This window comes from Dermacentor silvarum, chromosome 1, assembly GCF_013339745.2.
Source record: "Dermacentor silvarum isolate Dsil-2018 chromosome 1, BIME_Dsil_1.4, whole genome shotgun sequence".
Classification (NCBI taxonomy): Eukaryota; Metazoa; Arthropoda; class Arachnida; order Ixodida; family Ixodidae; genus Dermacentor; species Dermacentor silvarum.
The window spans coordinates 125581417-125598240 of NC_051154.1; the positions used below are offsets into that span (position 1 = coordinate 125581417).

Below are 16824 nucleotides of genomic sequence, written 5' to 3' on the forward strand. Positions count from 1 at the left end.
TCCCAAAGGTGCAGTAGGTGATGATCGGGTGGTGGATCTGACGCGCTGGTCTGAGTCGATGTGGTGTGATCGTGAACACAAGTGTGAAGCGCGTCAACCCATTCCTGTAGTGTGGAGGCAGCGGGGGCAGCCTGACGCACCTGTCTCACCCGGGACCAGTTCGTAATGCGTGTGGAATTTGTTGCGGCGCTTTAATGCTGTGATATGTAGCGGGGTGATGAGAAGAGTGCATGTGGTCGCTTGTGAGCGTCTCGTGGGTGTTGTTCCACGTTGCCGTCATGGAACCCCGTATAAAAGTTAGATCAGGTGTTGTGTCCCGTTGAACAGAGTTGCCATGGCGCGTGGCAGAATCTGGGTCGTTAAGTAAAAGAAAGGAATGATCGCGGAAAGTTTTTAGAAGGTGAGTGCCTTTAGAGGTGTTATTTCGATAGCCCCAGGCTGTGTGCGGGGCGTTAAAATCACCTCCGACGAGATGAGAAAAGAGGCGAGTAGGGCGTAGGCGAAAGGCGTCATCAAGGGTTGTGCTGGATGCACGAGGGGGGCAATAGACGTTAGTGAGGAAGACGCAAGGGGTAGGAGAGGTTCCGGAGGATGTGGAAATAAGGCTAATTGTGAGATAGGATGGAGTGTCCGCTACTTCGATCGCTGTGAGGTCTTTACGTACATAAGTGAGGTGAGTAGGGTGAGAGCCAAAAACAGTGTATCCAGAGAGAGTAATAAATTGCGCGGGTTCTTGGAGAAATATGATGTCAGGTGGCGAGGTGTGTGCGGCAATGAACTGCAGGAGGAGCCCTCGCTTGCGCGCGAGCCCCCTGCAGTTCTACTGCCACACGATTAAATCGGACGCCATTGCGGAGAACGCGTATTTAGAATTCGTTCGGCCGATCCTCAGATGCGGTGCGGCAACAACTACGCGAGCGGCGGGGGCTACGGGAGCGACGCGGATGATCTATGTCACCCAAGAATTGTGCCAGACGATCGTCCAGCGCTTCACGGATGAGGGTGGGAAGAGTTGTGGAGATTTGGTGGACAGAGGCCGATGCCGCTTCGACCCTAGAGAGTGTGGTTTCAAAGCGCTGTTCTAAAGAGTTGTGTCGGTCTAAGACTTCCGTGAAAGCCGCGGGATTGGCGATGAGCGGGCATGCCACAAGGCTTTGTTCAATAGCTTTAATGCGGGCCTCCAGAGAGGCGTAGTCCGATTGGTTCGAGTGCGGCGTGTTAATTTCAGATGGAGAGGCAGACAACGAGGTATGTCGATTCAGAGCAGTAGAACATGTATACTTGTGGAGTGAGGGTTGTAGGTGAGGTGTTGGAAATATATGTTGCTGTATTAGTAGCTGGAGCAATGTCCATGGCAAATGATGTTTGAGAGGGGGTTAAAGGAGGAGGAGAGTTGATTTCTGCCACCCGAGGACAGTTGGTACGGAGGACAGCAGCGCGGTAGTCGCGTTTTGCTTTACGGGGGTTTAGGGGCTGTTGGTTGAATGTTGGGTTTGGGGCATGAAGGGTTGAGGAATGGCTGCTTGGTTGAATTGCCTGAGAAAGGTGTTCCGCTGTAGGCTGTGAGGTTGAGGCGGCCTGGTCCACTGGATGAGCGGTGGGGGGTCTTGGAGCGGCTCGGGGACACACTGCTGCTCTGGCTTGGCTTGAGCTTTTGTTTTGCCGAGGCTTCGCAGTCGAGGTGGACGAGCCGGCAACGAATGCCGCCTGGGTAAGCGAGGTAGTCAAGGGAATGAATTACTGCTGACTTGATGGTTGTACCGCTTTTTGGAGATCTTTGACAGGAACACGGAGACGTAGACGACGTGCGTGCTCCGTTTGACGGAGGGCGCGGTCTGCAGCCGCTCGGAATTCGCAGCGAGGATCTCCAGCTTGGTGGTCCCCGCCGCAGTGAGGGCAGCCCATGCGACAGGCGTGCGGTTGGTTGTGCGAGTCTAGTGTAAGGCCACATGTAAGACACTTAATAACTTCAGTATTGGGGCACAAATCCGCACGATGACCGAGGCCGGAGCAGACGGTGCAAAATTGTGCCCGAGGCCTGTATGGGGCACAGCGCACCATCACACGCCGATAGTTCACCCAGCGCGGAATGTGCGATCCAGAGAACGTGATGAGGGCGGTGTGCGTGGAGTCCATCATGCGAGCGGTGAGGATGCCCGAGTCAGGGTCCCAGAGGTTTCCCATGAGTACAGCCGAAGAGGTTTTAGGTTGTTGGGACGCGAGTACGCGCGGAGGAGAGAGAGACGACTCGACGGCGTGAATCCCAACTGTCAACTGATTTTATTTTTCTTTTGCTTCAGCCGCCCTTGGGGCTGCTCACCCTTTCCACTCGTCACCATTGGTGGAGAGTGGAGGACGGGGGCGCGGGGTGCAACCGGTATGGTGGCTAGAAAGGTTTCGGAGGTGCGCTCGCTGCTCGCCCTTGCCTGCACGTTGTGGCCCTCTCGCGGCCGCTACAGCACTCCCCCCTTAGTGAGTTGCCGAACGGAGTGATCAAAGGTCCAGGCGAGTAGGTGCTCTTGAGCACCGTCCACTTTGCGTACGTCGCGTGAGCACCTCTGGAGCTTGCGCTGCAGCCGGGGGCCCTGGCGAAGGCGGGGGCTCTCTTGGCGGAGACACCGCGGCGGCGTCACTGTCCATGTGTGCTGGCTTGACACGGTCAAGCGACACAACCTCTTGGCGGCCGCATTTATCGATGGTGACATGCTTGTCCCCACGGCGGAGGACCTTAAACGATCCATCATATGGTGGTTGAAGAGGCCGCCGAACAGCGTCATGTCGCACAAACACGTATGGGCACGATGTGAGCCGTGGGTCGACATGTACAGCCCGCGTCCCTGGATACCGAGGGGGCACAGCGCAAAGTTTGCTCATCATATCGCGTGGATGAAGTGCGTAACCACTGGAAGCCGTAGGTGTCTCGTCTGAGCGGTGCACAAAGAACTCCCCTAGCAGCCTGAGTGTCGTGCCATAGACCAGCTCAGCGGCGCTGCAGCCAATGTCTGCTTTTAGAGTGGACCGTATGCCCAAAAGGACGAGCGGGAGCGCCTCCCCCAGCTGTGTTCTTCGGTAGCTGTGAGCGCTGCCTTAAGCTGACGCTGAAAGCGCTCCACCATGCCATTACTCATGGGATGGTACGCCGTTGTACGTATGCGAGTGGCACCGATGAGCTGAGTGATGCTAGTGAAGAGGGCGGATTCGAACTGCCGGCAACGGTCCGTTGTGATCGTGGAAGGCACCCCGAAGCGGGCAACCCAGTGGTACAGGAAAGCACTGGCAACCGTTTCAGCGGTGACCTCCACGATAGGGATGGCCTCCGCCCAACGGGTGAATCTATCCATGCATGTCAGCAGATAAGTCTGTCCGTGGCAGGGTGGTAGTGGGCCAACAATGTCCAGGTGAACATGATCAAATCGGGAGTCCGAGGTTGGGAGTGCTCCCAGTGCTTTCAAGGTGTGTCGCTGTATCTTGGAACGCTGGCAGGCTACACATTCACGTGCCCAGCGCCGGACGTCACGATTAATGCATGGCCAGACAAACTTTGCCGTCACCAGTCTCTGTGTGGCTCTAATCCCTGGTTGAGAGAATCTGTGCAGCGATTGGAACACGTGGCGACGGAGGTTGGAAGGCACAAACGGGCGAGCATTGCCGATACTTATGTCATAGCAAATTCTGTCTTGGGATCCGGGAATTGGCAGCCACTGCAGTTTCAGGGCAGTGGTTGCGGTCAACAGGCTCTTTAGCTCGTCGTCTTCACGTTGAGCTGCTGCCGAAGTGGAGATCAACCTGCTGTGTGGACACAATGGCATTTATAGGGTTCCGGGAAAGGGCGTCTGCCACCTCGTTGTCGCCCCCCTTGACGTGGCGGATGTCTGTCGTGAATTCAGATATATATGACATGTGGCTCAATTCCCGCGCTGTGTGCGCGCCACCGTCGGAGCTTAGCGAACGCAGGGCGAAGGTAAGCGGCTTGTGGTCAGTAAGGACGAAGAATTCTACGCCTTCCAGGAAATGGCGAAAATTTCGGATGGCCGCGTACATGGCCAGCAGTTCTCTCCAGAAAGTACTGTAGCGGCGCTCAGGGGGGGGGGGGGGGGGCTAGCTTCCTCGAGAAAAACGATGTCGAGCGCCAGATTCCATCGAAGAGCTGCTGTAAGACAGCACCGACGGCTGTGTCGGAGGCATCGACCATCACACACCGCGGAATGCCGGGCCTAGGGTATGCAAGGAGTGCGGCGTTTGCCAGGGCGTCCTTGATCTTGCGGAAGGCTTCGCTTGGCTCGTCATACCAGGAAAGGGTGTCCGAGCAGTTTCGTGAAGTGGCCAGCAGGTTGTGAAGAGGGACGATTTGGGTGCAGTGGAGGATGAAACGGCGGTAGAAATTCACTAAACCCAGAAATTCTCGCAGCTGGCGCTTTGTATTTGGCTGCGGGAATCCTTGCACTGCTTCAACCTTGCTGGGATGAGGCCGAACTCCTGAGCTAGAAATTACGTGTCCTAGGAACGACAGCTCAGGTACACCAAGCTCGCATATTGCCATGTTCACGACTACCCCGTGCTCGACTAAGCGCTGGAAAACGATGCGCAGGTGCTTTATATGCTCTTCTGGTGTGCCGCTTGCAACTAACAAGTCATCAAGGTAAGCGTGGCAGAAGTTGAGGCCGCGTAAGGTGCCGTCCATGAATCTCTGGAAAGTCTGACCCGCGTTTCGGAGGCCGAACGGCATCCGAAAAAACTCGAATAGTCCGAAGGGCGTCGCGATGGCTGTCTTTGGGACATCCCCCGGAGCAACGGGAATTTGATGGTATGCCCGCACTAGGTCTATTTGAGAAGATGGCAGCACCGTGCAGACGCGTCGTGATGTCATGGATATGCAGTACCGGGTACCTGTCTGGTGTCGTAACACGGTTTAGCTAGCGCACGGTAGTCTCCACATGGGCGCCAGTCTCCCGGTGTCGACTTAGGGACCATGTGAAGTGGAGATGCCCAGGGGCTCGACGAGGGCCTGATGATTCCCAGTTCCAGCATGTGGTCGAATTCCTGCCGGGCGACTTTCAACTTCTCCGGGCACAGACGGCGAGGCCGCGCGTGCACGGGTGGAGATGGTGGAGATGTTGTGGAATACCGCGTGCTTCGCCGCAGAGCCGGCTGCCTCGTCAGTTCAGGAAATTCGTGCAGGATGCGAGCAAAATGTTCGGCGCCGGCCGGCCCGAGCAGCGTAGGACTCAACGGAGTGTGTTTTGAGGGGTTGCCCTGCACAGTCGCTTGCGACACGGGATCGTGGCGTCGTCTATTGCGCTCATCGACGAGAAGACCAAAGTGCCGAAGGAAGTCTGCTCCCAGGATAGCGAATTTCACCTCTGCCACAATGAAAATCTATCGGAATGTTTTCTTCAAACCTAAATCCAGTGGCAGCGAGCGATATCCGTAAGTGGAAATGGTGGTATTGTTGACCGCCTGAAGGGGAGACGCACTGGGGACAGGGCGCTCTGTTGACAAAGCCGGCACCACGCTCACCTGAGCACCGGTGTCCAGGAGGAATCGCAGGCCACTGTCACGGTCGGTGAGAAAGAACACTGAAGGACGACGCTCTTGGGTATCCGGAACACTGGTCGCCCACAGTGCCGGCTGCGGTTGTTTCCCGCGTAGTGGCAAGGTGGAATACATTTGCGGGCCGCGTTGCCGTACTTTCTGTGGTACCAACAGATTCTCTGTCGCAGTTGCTGGTTGCGCTGCGGCACGCTGGTGCTCCGCACGCGCGCTGCCGTCCCGTATGGCTGCTACGGTGTCGGCGAGGTGAGAGACCTGCTCCCTTATGTCCTGCAGCTCGTTGGTAGATGTGCGGAGTCCCATGTCTGTTTGCACCTCCGCGATGGATGGCGAAGCCACTGCCGTTACTAAGTCGGCGAGTTCGGCCAGCTGAGAAAGCTGTTTGTCGGGAGCTGAGGCGAGGACCATCCGCACGTTTGTGGGCAGCCGTTGCAGGAAGAGCTCCCGAAGCAGCCTGCTGTCCACGTCGGTGGTCGTCGTGCCAAGCAGCTGTTGCATGTGGCACAACAATTGGCTAGGGGTCCGGTCGCCGAGCTCAGCGCCGTGTAGCAGCTGTTGCAGTCGCTGAGGCTCTGATGGCGGGAGGCGGCTGATGAGCAGATGCTTGAGCGTTGTGTACGCGTTCACTGCAGGTGGAGCGACCAGTAGATCTCGTACTTCGCTCGCTGTTGTATAGGTGAAAGGCTGCCGACCACGTGGTGGTACTTTGTCTGGTCGGTAGTAATGCGTCGGGCGGCGAATTGCGATTCCACTTGCAGGAACCAGAGTTCTGGGTCGGCTGTCCAAAATGGTGGTAGCTTAACGTCGACGGCGGAGATGGCTGATGCGTCGGCTGTAGTCTCCATGGCATCGATATGTGGTTGTCGTTAAGCCTCGTCCGGGTCAACACTGTTGGGACGCGAGTACGCGCGGAGGAGAGAGAGAGAGAGAGACGACTCCACGGCGTGAATCCCAACTGTCAACTGGTTTTATTTTTCTTTTGCTTCAGCCGCCCTTGGGGCTGCTCGCCGTTTTCACTCGTCACCAATGGTGGAGAGTAGAGGACGGGGGCGCGGGGTGCAACCGGTATGGTGGCTACAAAGGTTTCGGAGGTGCGCTCGCTGCTCGCCCTTGCCTGCACGTTGTGGCCCTCTCGCGGCCGCTACAAGGTGTTATATCATGTGTAGTGAAGAAGAGGGACGATGCAGTGGGGCATCCTTACCAGCGCTGTCTAGTGGGTCAGGCTCTCCAGCGCATCGCTCGTACTACGCCGCTCGCACCCGCAGTTCCCTGAGCTGATCCAACGGTCGGCTATAACGCTTGCGTGCAATAAACGCCTTTACAAGTGGTGGAGGTGCTACGCTCGAACGCATCCTGGAGCTTCGATCCCGTACCCTCTCTTCAACCATGTCTCAGGACGCATCTCAGCCGACGTCCCAGCAAACGCCTCCTGCACCATCCGTCGTGTGCTCTGGTCTACCTCGCCACAAGGATCCTCCTGTTTTCAGCGGCACAGACGACCACGACGTGGAGGACTGGCTGTCCACGTACGAGCGAGTAAGCGTCGTCAATAAATGGGACGATGCCGAGAAACTAAGCAACGTACTCTTTTACCTCGCCGGCGTGGCAAGCCTCTGGTACAACAACCACGAGACGGAAATTCCGACATGGTCCGCTTTCAGGACCTCATTGGTAGCTGTGTTTGGTCGTCCTGCTGCGCGCAAGGTGCGCGCAGAATCCCGCTGTGATGGAAACGACAATGACAAACTAACTTGCCGGTGTTTCCGTTGGGCCCAGGATCCTTTAATAATGACACGGCAGACGGGAGCTTGCTACACGAAACACAGACTTTAAACAGACACGCTAACACGATACAGACGATTTACATACACATGTACGTGGGCTATAGTTCGGAAGTTGTCCTTCCATATAAAACACGTGCCTAGCACTTTTGCATCAACACTCGCCCGTGTGCATCGTCGTTGCGGTGCCCGTGACGGTGGTTGTGACGGTGGAGCGTCGTTGTGGCTACGTCGCTGCTGTCGTGCCGCACCTTGTCGCACCACGCCGCTCCTTGTCGCGACGTGGAAGCAGGAGAAAAACAGCAGGCCGGTAGAACACCAGGCCACTGCTGTAGCTGGCCAGTAACGCCTGGCTTGTAACGCCTCGGACGCTATAACGTCGGGCTCGGTCAGCAGACAGGCAGCTCAGGCGTCCCGGTGGCCAGCAGGAAGCACTGCACCAGGCCGCTATGACAGCAGGCCGCTGGTGCACATGATAGCAGAGCCACGAGCAGGATCTACGACCAGGTCCGCACGGTAGCAGGACACCCGGTCGCCAGTCCTCGGGCTCGCTCAGCAGGCAGGTAGCTAAGGCGTCCCGGTCCCCAGCATGAAGCACTGCACCAGGTCGCTAGAACAGCAGGCCGCTGGTGCACAGGAAAGCCCAGCCACGAGCTGGATCTCCGCCCGGGTCCGCACGGTAGCTGGACACCCGGTCGCCGCTACCCGAGCCTTGAACCGCCGTTCTGCGAGCTGACATTCGAGGCTGCCGCTCGCTCTCACGCTCTGCGTGCTCTCGTGTCGCTTCTTCGTTCGTGGCACGTGGTCGTCTTCGCTATCACCATCACCCATTCTCTTCTTGTTGCCACAACACAATCATTTCAAGCTGGTCTTCTCACCACCGCACGCCACTATTCACATCATCACACCCGCTAGCGAGAACGAGCCCAACAGCCGGGAGATGAGTCCTTCACTAGCTACATCGAAGATATCCTGGACTTGTGTAAGCGCGTGGACGCGACGATGTCGGAATCAGACAGAATCAGAAACGTCATGAAAGGAATCGAGGACGCCGCTTTCAATATGCTGCTCGCTAAGAACCCACAATCCGTAACAGAGATCGTTACGTTATGCCAAAGTTACGAGGAGCTACGCAGGCAGCGCTCGTTGACGGGCTCCTCACCTCGTGGTCATCCGAGTGCGATGAGGCGTTCACGAGTCTTCGTCGTTTGCTGACCCCCCCCCAATTTTGCGCCACCACGACCCGACGGCCCCTACAGAGGTCCACACAGATGCCAGCGGTGTTGGCCTTGGCGCTGTCCTCGCGCAACGCAAGCAAGGGTTCCCTGAGTATGTCGTTGCCTATGCCAGCCGAATGCTTACGAAAGCCAAGAATAATTACACCGTGACAGAAAAAGTATGTCTCGCGATCATCTGGGCTCTTACTAAGTGCCGGCCATATTTGTATGGTCGCCCATTTGATGTCATCACGGACCACCACGCACTATGTTGGCTGGCGTCATTGAAAGATCCGTCCGGCCGTCTTGCACGTTGGGCACTTCGCCTGCAAGACTACGACATCCGCGTACTCTACCGCAGCGGACGACACCACTCGGACGCTGATGCCCTCTCGCGCTCTCCCTTGGCTGACAACAATATATCTCGGTTGACTGTGTCTTCCATCGCGAACGCACCATCGCTTCCGAGCAGTGCAAGGACCCCTGGATTGCGTCGATTATAGGCTGGCTCTCTGATCCATCGACCAGGTCACCTAACCGCGCGTTGCGCCGTCAAGCTCACCATTTCGCCATTCGCGACGACCTGCTTCACCGGCGCAATTACAGCTCCGACGGCCGCCAGTGGTTGTTAGTAGTGCCTCGCAACCTGCGTTCCGAAATGTGCGCAGCTCTCCACGCCGATCCCCAGTGTGCCCACTCTGGCGTTTTCAAGACTTACCAGCGCCTTCAAAAGCGGTACTACTGGCGAGGGATGTACAGCTACGTTCAAAAGTTCGTACGCTCTTGTCCCGATTGCCAGTGCCGGAAATCTTCACCCCGCCTCTCGCCAGCTGGGCTGCAGCCTTTACCTTGCCCCACCCGGCCCTTTGGGCGCGTCGGTATCGATTTGTACGGGCCCCTTCCCATGACATCGGCTGGAAACCGCTGGGCCATTGTGGCAGTTGACCACCTTACGCGATACGCTGAAACTGCGGCGCTTCCGGCAGCTACTGCGCGCGACGTTGCCTCCTTCCTGCTTCGTCGATTCATCCTACGTCATGGGCCACCCCAGGAGCTGCTCAGTGACCGTGGACGTGTCTTCCTCTCCGAAGTAGTTGAAGCTGTTCTCAAAGAGTGCCACGTTGTTCATCGCACAACAACGGCTTACCATCCTCAAACTAATGGCCTCACGGAACGATTCAACCGTACGCTCGGCGACATGCTCTCAATGTACGTCTCCTACGACCATACGAACTGGGACGCCATTCTGCCCTTCGTCACCTACGCGTACAATACCGCTACGCAGAGCACTACTGGGTTTTAGCCATATTTCTTATTGTACGGCCGGCACCCATCGCACACCATCGACACAATGCTACCATACGGGCCCGACGCATCTGAATGTGCGCCCATTTCTGATACAGTGAGACATGCCGAAGAGTGCCGCGACCTCGCCCGGGCCTTTACCTCCAATGACCAAGAGCGCCAGAAGAACACTCGCGGTGACACCACCTCTGCGCCCACTATTCTTCCTGGAGCGCTTGTATGGCTCTCAGTTCCTTCCGCTGCACCTGGTCTGTCTTCCAAGTTAATGCCCAAGTATGAAGGTCCCTACCCCATCGTCGAGCGTGCATCACCCGTCAACTATGTGATTGAGTCCGTTGAACCATCTTCGGACATGCGCTGTCGCGGACGCGACATTGTCAACATCGAGCGTCTGAAGCCGTATTACGATCCACTGATATAGTGACGAACTGTTAGGTCGCCGGACGGCTCCCTTTTTCGTCCTTGGGGTAATTGTAGTGAGGAAGAGGGACGATGCAGTGGGGCATCCTTACCAGCGCTCTCTAGTGGGTCAGGCTCTCCAGCGCATCGCTCGGACTACGCCGCTCGCGCCCCCAGTTCCCTGAGCTGATCCAACGGTCGGCTCTAACGCTTGCGTGCAATAAACGCCTTTACACATAGATAACTCCTCGGCAGGTGTTGGGCGGAGTGGCTTGATCGATGCGAGCAGCTCGTTGGAAGTTTGGACGGTCAGAGGATCCGCTGCCAAAAGCTTCGCATCTACAGAGGGAGTCTGGCAGGCGAGCAGGGCAATGTTCCCCTCAGGTAGGGTGCGAATAACAATGGAGCGTAGTTCTGCCTCACTTAGTAGAGATGTCAGCCCTAGCGAGGAGTGAAGTTCACCGGGTGGAATTTGGACGAGGCGGAAGCCTTGTGGTGGCCGGTATATTAGTTTTTCAGCAGTTGTAGATGATGAGATTGCAGAGAGACTGTGCGGGCTCACCCGTTTGCGGGAGTGAATGATGGTCCAGCCTCCAGCGTCTGTAGTGTAGATGGGAGCCATCGTGCTCTCCGAGCCGTCGTCGACCGAGCGAGCAGGCAGAGCGGGTGACGGTCAGGTGAGCGGGCTCGGCGAACTCCACTCACTCAACCTGAATGATGAGGGACACCGATGGCTGCGATGGGTCACTGGCGTGGGTCACTGGGTCACTGGCGATCGCGACACCACGCGTGTCGCGAATCGAAGATTGCGGCGAAGAGACGCAAAAGTCTTTTCGATGTCTAAATGCGATGTCGAAAGGTTCATGGCTACTCACTTTGCCTGGGTTAGTTGCGATGGCACTATACCCCTCTGGTCGTTGTCGGTGATTTCAATGCGGATGTGTCGGGACCGAAAAGGGAGTGGTTTCGCGTTGCGTGTTGGAGACATTTCGTTTGCGATGCCACACCGATCCGGCCCAACCCACCATCCAGCGGCGTACGTGCATCAATTTGACAATATCAAAGAATGTGTCTGCAGTTGCGAGTATGCCAATCAGTGTATGTCATAGCGACCACAAAGCCATTGTGACCGTCGTTACTAAGTGACAATGTGTGACGCAATAAACTCTTTACTACAAGTTTTTTTATACGACTGTAAACCTTCACCTTCGCAGGGTGGAATGGCCTGGAATTGTTTTGCGTGTTTTTCCCCCTCTTAGATGACCGGTGCATATTTTGTTGTATATTGTAATGGATTGACCAATAACTATTTTAGGCTATCGGTCCAAATAATCTCGGTAAATAGTAAGGTGAAAGGCTTACGTGGCTCGTTGCGCGATGGCGTCTAGTCGAGTGAAAAAACGAAAAAAAAAAAAAAAACACGTAACCTTCTTCGAGCGAGGTGCGGGTGGAGAGGGGAACGATGGAGAGGCGTGCAGGCAGAAAAAAAAAAACAGCTGGCGCCGAGAGTTCTTATAGGGAAGCGCGAAAGAGGAGTCCCGCGGCAGCAATGCGTTGTGTGGCTATATTGATTCAATGCTAACGCATTACCGTCGACAGTCAGCGTGAGATAGATTCTGCGGATTAAAAAAAAATTTTTTTTTCGCTGTCACTGCTTTCACACTGTGCACCATCCCTGCCAGACTAAGACTACATCTTAATGGCTACTTCAGCCAGAACTTAGGTCACCTCTCTCGGCCTGTGCATCATTATACTTCCCTGGGCCATTGCCGACAGTGGGTCAGTAGGTATGCACCATGTACAGTGGAAAAGGAGGAGGACACACTCACCTGCCCTCGGGGACTAGGAGTCGCTTTGAGATATTTGTTGATGCGTTCGATTTCTGCTTTGGGCCCCGCCATAACCGTGGTGCCGCTGTCAACAACTGCTTCAGATGGGCTGATCACGATTGACTTGCTTCCTACCTGGAGGCTGACATATAAAGGTGTCGATGTGATCGTGGAATATAGTTGGTAATTTTTGCTTACTCATCTTACTTGCAAAAAGCACTGCCGTGAACAAAAGTAACGGACTCCTGCCAGTGCATTGCATCATATCGTGCCATGTAAACCCCGCTTCATACTTAGCAGGCAACGATGTGGAAGCTACACGAGCAGCGCGTCCATAGTAGGGATGGTTGACAAATTTTTTTATTAGATTAACAATTAATCATTCATCATTTTAGCCTTTAATCGATTGATCACTTTCGACACAGGGTTTTTCATCGATTAATCGAAATTTTTACTGCGCATTTTAAATGGTTGAAACACAGTTGTTTAATTTTGTAAGATCCTATGTTAACGTTTAAGAGGTGAAACCAAGTTTGAAAATCAAGTGTATAAATATTTGATTAAGTCTAATATTTATCTTTTTAAAGACTAAATATCCCCTTCAATCACGGTGTCCACATTTGTGGACGCGACTTATTTTGCCATTTCTGTGCAGTTGTGGCAAGGAATAGATCACGAAAGTTAAGCTTAGGGTAAATTGAACGTTCTGCTTACCTTAAGTACCTTCATTTTAGTTCTGAGGGATATCTATCGCTACCGAAGATAGCTTTGGAGAAGGTACTACAGTGTTTGAAGGGAGGTGTGACGTGGGAAGTTTCTGTAGCAGTTGCGAAAGATTTTTTTTCTTTCCAGTAATGCTTGCAACCTATAATTCTGCAAGTAATTCGCGCTATACTGATTATTTTTATCTAGAAACGTAGCATTACTCAGCGCACAATGATTAGATACTTAATAACTGTGTAATTATGGTGACTCATCATAAAATGTAGGAAGATACATGCATTCTACCACCTTGATTTGTTCTTAATTGGATCTGCAGCCCCTTGGCATAAAATTATGTAAATTTCATACATTTATCGACAGTCGATCATAATTCATGACTGAAGGGAATATAGTTGACACTAGTGGGTTTTGAAAAAATAAACAATATATGCTATAAAAGGGCACTTAGTGCAGAATTAAATAACATACATGGTACTAGTGAATCCTTGTACAGTACAGTTAAATAAGAAAAATGGCACAAATGAAAGGTGAAGTCCAACTGAAATATGCAAGAAATTGCAATACGCGCGAGGGAAAAGAATATTTCTGGTTTAGAATTTTAGACCACATGCTCTTTTCTACAGAGAAAAGGAATGTCAATTGGCTGATATGTTTGGGTGAAACCGACGCATTCTTTGAATGGCCACCGAACCAGCATGCGAGAAAAGATGCTCAGACACTATAGATTTTCTGGAATCAACTGAACTAGTTCAGCAAGTGCAGTGCCAGTTCAGAAAGTTCCAAGTGCAGTACCTGCACTAGCGCTGCACATTTATTTCCAAAATGAATATAAAAGTGCAAGTCTTGTTGTCTGCTCGGCGCATTGTGCCGTAGCGTCAGCTCTTGTGACGCGCCACAGCATGCTGCGGGGCGTGTCGTAGCGTCTGATGCTGTCGTGACATCGTTCTACAGGCGCTTTTTAAAGCCCTTCAATCTTTAAAGTCCCTATATTAAATCTTACCAAAGTAGCGCCATTCTTAGATCTTGCCGCCACCGCGCTCGCCCCGGCGTTTCCTCCTCGCCGCCTCTTGTCGCCCCAGCCTCCGCCGCTTCCCCATTGACCAATCCGTGTCACGCGGAAGCACGCGTTGCGCTTTTGTATACTTTTTCTTTCGAGCGCGCTCCGACCGCCATTCTCGGACCTGTGCGAGGAAAGTGCTGTACGCGCAAACGAATCAAACGTGTTAGGGACAAGAACTTCATTGTGATGGCGTGCTGCTGCGCCTTCAGTTGCCGCAACCGACAAGGCGAGGGCAAATGGCTTTTTTTGTTTACCATTCGGCGAGCGCAAAAGCTTGCTGCACACTTGGTAATGCGCCGTCTCGCATCTTCGCGTTGGTGCTTCCCAAACGGCATTATTAAGGCCAATTACTGACTGACGAAGCAAAATCTCGCCTCAAAAACTGCTCCACAGGGCTCGAACGAAGCTTTCCGCGGATTTCCTTTAGTAGCGCGTGAGCCGTCGTCTGCTACGGCAGGGTCGACATTGGCGGCGCCACTGTCGAGATCGCGCTGGCCGCGCCGAGCAGGACAGTGGAACGGAGGAGGAGGGAAGTGGTTGGCGCTACTTTTACATTGAGGGGTTTTAGCGCTTTTTCAGTTAAGGCGGCTCCTTGCGGTACGAGATGTTTTGCTTTCAACTAAGCTGTGCTCTGAGTTTGGCTCCTGTGCAGACATGCTTCTGCAACCTAGCAGCACCTCCCATCACCTTAGTGCAGGCCTGCCGTGAATCATTTCGACAAATCCGCATGTAGCAAAAGAGAGGTTATTTTCGTCATTGCAATAATCGATTGCTATTGTGATAGTACTGTATACGTCGTGAGAACGGTGTCGTGGGCGAGGATACTGTTTTTTCGTCAGGGAACGCGTTCCAAGCAATTCAACGTTCGAATGCAATTCAACACGTCACATGACTTTACTAAACTGCCCTCACAACCATTCAGGCATTGAACTTCTACGTACCTCACATTCTTATAAAAGATATATGAACCAACCAAAGCGGGATATATTTCCGCCCGCGCGCCGTTATTAAACTAGCGAGTGCAGGAGAACCGTGAACTGGTGCAGAACTTACCTTGCACGAAGTCAAATCGAAGAGCACGGTGCACGCGACTCGCACTGCACTGTAAAATTGAGGACAAAAGCGCTGCACTCCCTGAACTCTTGCAGAAAGTGCAGCCCAACTCGAAGAAATCAGAAGAGACCAATCTTTAGCGATAAAAAATTCGCCGGCAAAATCCATGACGTCACGGTTCGCTGGCGAGGGATATTATTTCAAGATGACGTCGCCACCCGCATTTCATTTTTGCAGATCAAAAATAGCAGTTATACATTGAGAACGCACTATTGGGCAGCTTAAGTATGCAAAGAGCTTTGATTGATTGATTGATTTTCCGTGACCGCGAAACGCGCGACCTCGTGCTCAGCAGCAGAATACCATAACCATTTAGCCACCAAGCGCCGTGCAAAGAGTTCTGGCAGCTCCATCGCTGGAATAAGGATTGTTACTTCCGTGTGATCCTATAGCCGATCATCTTGTTCGCGAGACACGCAAGAAAACATTGAAATACGCGCCTAGAAAATTAACAATTAAATTCTGGGGATTTACGTGCCAAAACTACGATATGATTATGAGGCATGCTTGGGGGACTCCGGATTAACTTCGACCACCTGGTGTTCTTTAAATGTGCACCTAAACCGAAGTACACAATGTGCGTCATCGCATTTGGCCCCTAGGAATGCCGCGGCGGGGATCGAGCCTGCGCCCTCGAGCTCGGCAACGCCACAGCCACTATGATACCGCGGCGGGTAAAATACGCGTCTAGATGGCTGAAATTCTGAGGCCCGAGCTGGGTCACCACATACCCGTCCATGGTAAACTGCCAGTAGCCCTTTTTAGTGACGTCCGCGTAGGTGATGTCTCCGGTGTAGCGCTCACTGTTGACGCCCCCAAAAAGGATTTCACCTCCGTTCTGTTCGCTGGGCGTGCTGCTGAAAAACACTGAGAACAGGGGTTCTGTGATGAGCTCCTGCTTGAGCATGTTGTCAAACGGCGGAACCACGTCCTTCTCGGAGATGTCCGGGTAGCCGAGGCCGAAAATTCCGTCGAAGGCGACCACCTTGAAGACGTCTCCGGTAGTGTGCGTGATCTCGCCGAACAGTTGTCCCCTGACGGAGACGCCTGCCACGCCCAGGTCGTCTCTGCTCAACGTTCCACGCACTTGGCCGGACTCGTACCTCATCTTGAAGCGCCGCCCATTTTTCTTGTACGTCGACGATGCGTCTTTGTCGTATTTGTTTCGACCGCCTGCACGGATTAGGGAAAGAGGGCCGTTGACACGTAGCCATGTTAGGTCTCTATGAAAACAGTCTATGCATAGATCTATCGATCAATTATTCATTTAAACACTCAGTCATTCGATCACCTACAAGTATATGTATGTATACCGGGTGCACCTGCCACATCTAAATCCCTCAGCCTTAAAGTACTTCGTTATCGGCAGTTTTCTTGGAATGCATTTACGGTTGCCTATCGGTTAGAACATGGTGGTGATTGCTTGCTCTAGTCACGACGCAGTGCTGGTTAGCTATGCTTAGAGGCTTGACGTTCGTGTGGTTTGTTCCCACGTAGTATATCAAAAGGCCAAAAATAAGCGCGAAAATGAAAGACAGAGAGCAATGCGGGAGCCTGTACGAAGGCTGCTATAGAGCAAAGTCGATAAAGCATACTGTGCTTTAGCACCTGCGTTTCTGATTTGTCGTTGTATGGTACAGTAAGCATCGCTCCAAAAAATTGCACTTCCAAGCTTTTCTCAGTCCAGCCAGCAGCACGATACATTCGTACCCGTCGTGGTTGCTTAGTGGATTTTGCGTTACGCTGCTAATCAAATCCCGGCCGCGGCGGCCGCATTCTGATGGGGCGAAAACGCCCGTGCCCTGGGTGCACGTGAAAGAACCCCAGGTGATCAAAATACGGCGTCC

At 53.5% G+C, this 16824-nt stretch overlaps 1 protein-coding gene across 2 annotated transcripts in view; it reads right to left on the reverse strand.

Moving 5' to 3' along the window:
* Window positions 1–16824, reverse strand: part of LOC125947838 (lysosomal aspartic protease-like) — a 59777-nt gene that overhangs the window by 12436 nt on the left and 30517 nt on the right. For both annotated transcript variants that reach the window (XM_049673281.1, XM_049673288.1), the window contains exons 4-5: window positions 15709–16150; window positions 12082–12223 (exon numbers count right to left, since the gene is read on the reverse strand). In XM_049673281.1, the coding sequence (XP_049529238.1) occupies window positions 12082–12223; window positions 15709–16150 (584 nt within the window). The remainder of the gene's footprint in view (window positions 1–12081; window positions 12224–15708; window positions 16151–16824) is intronic.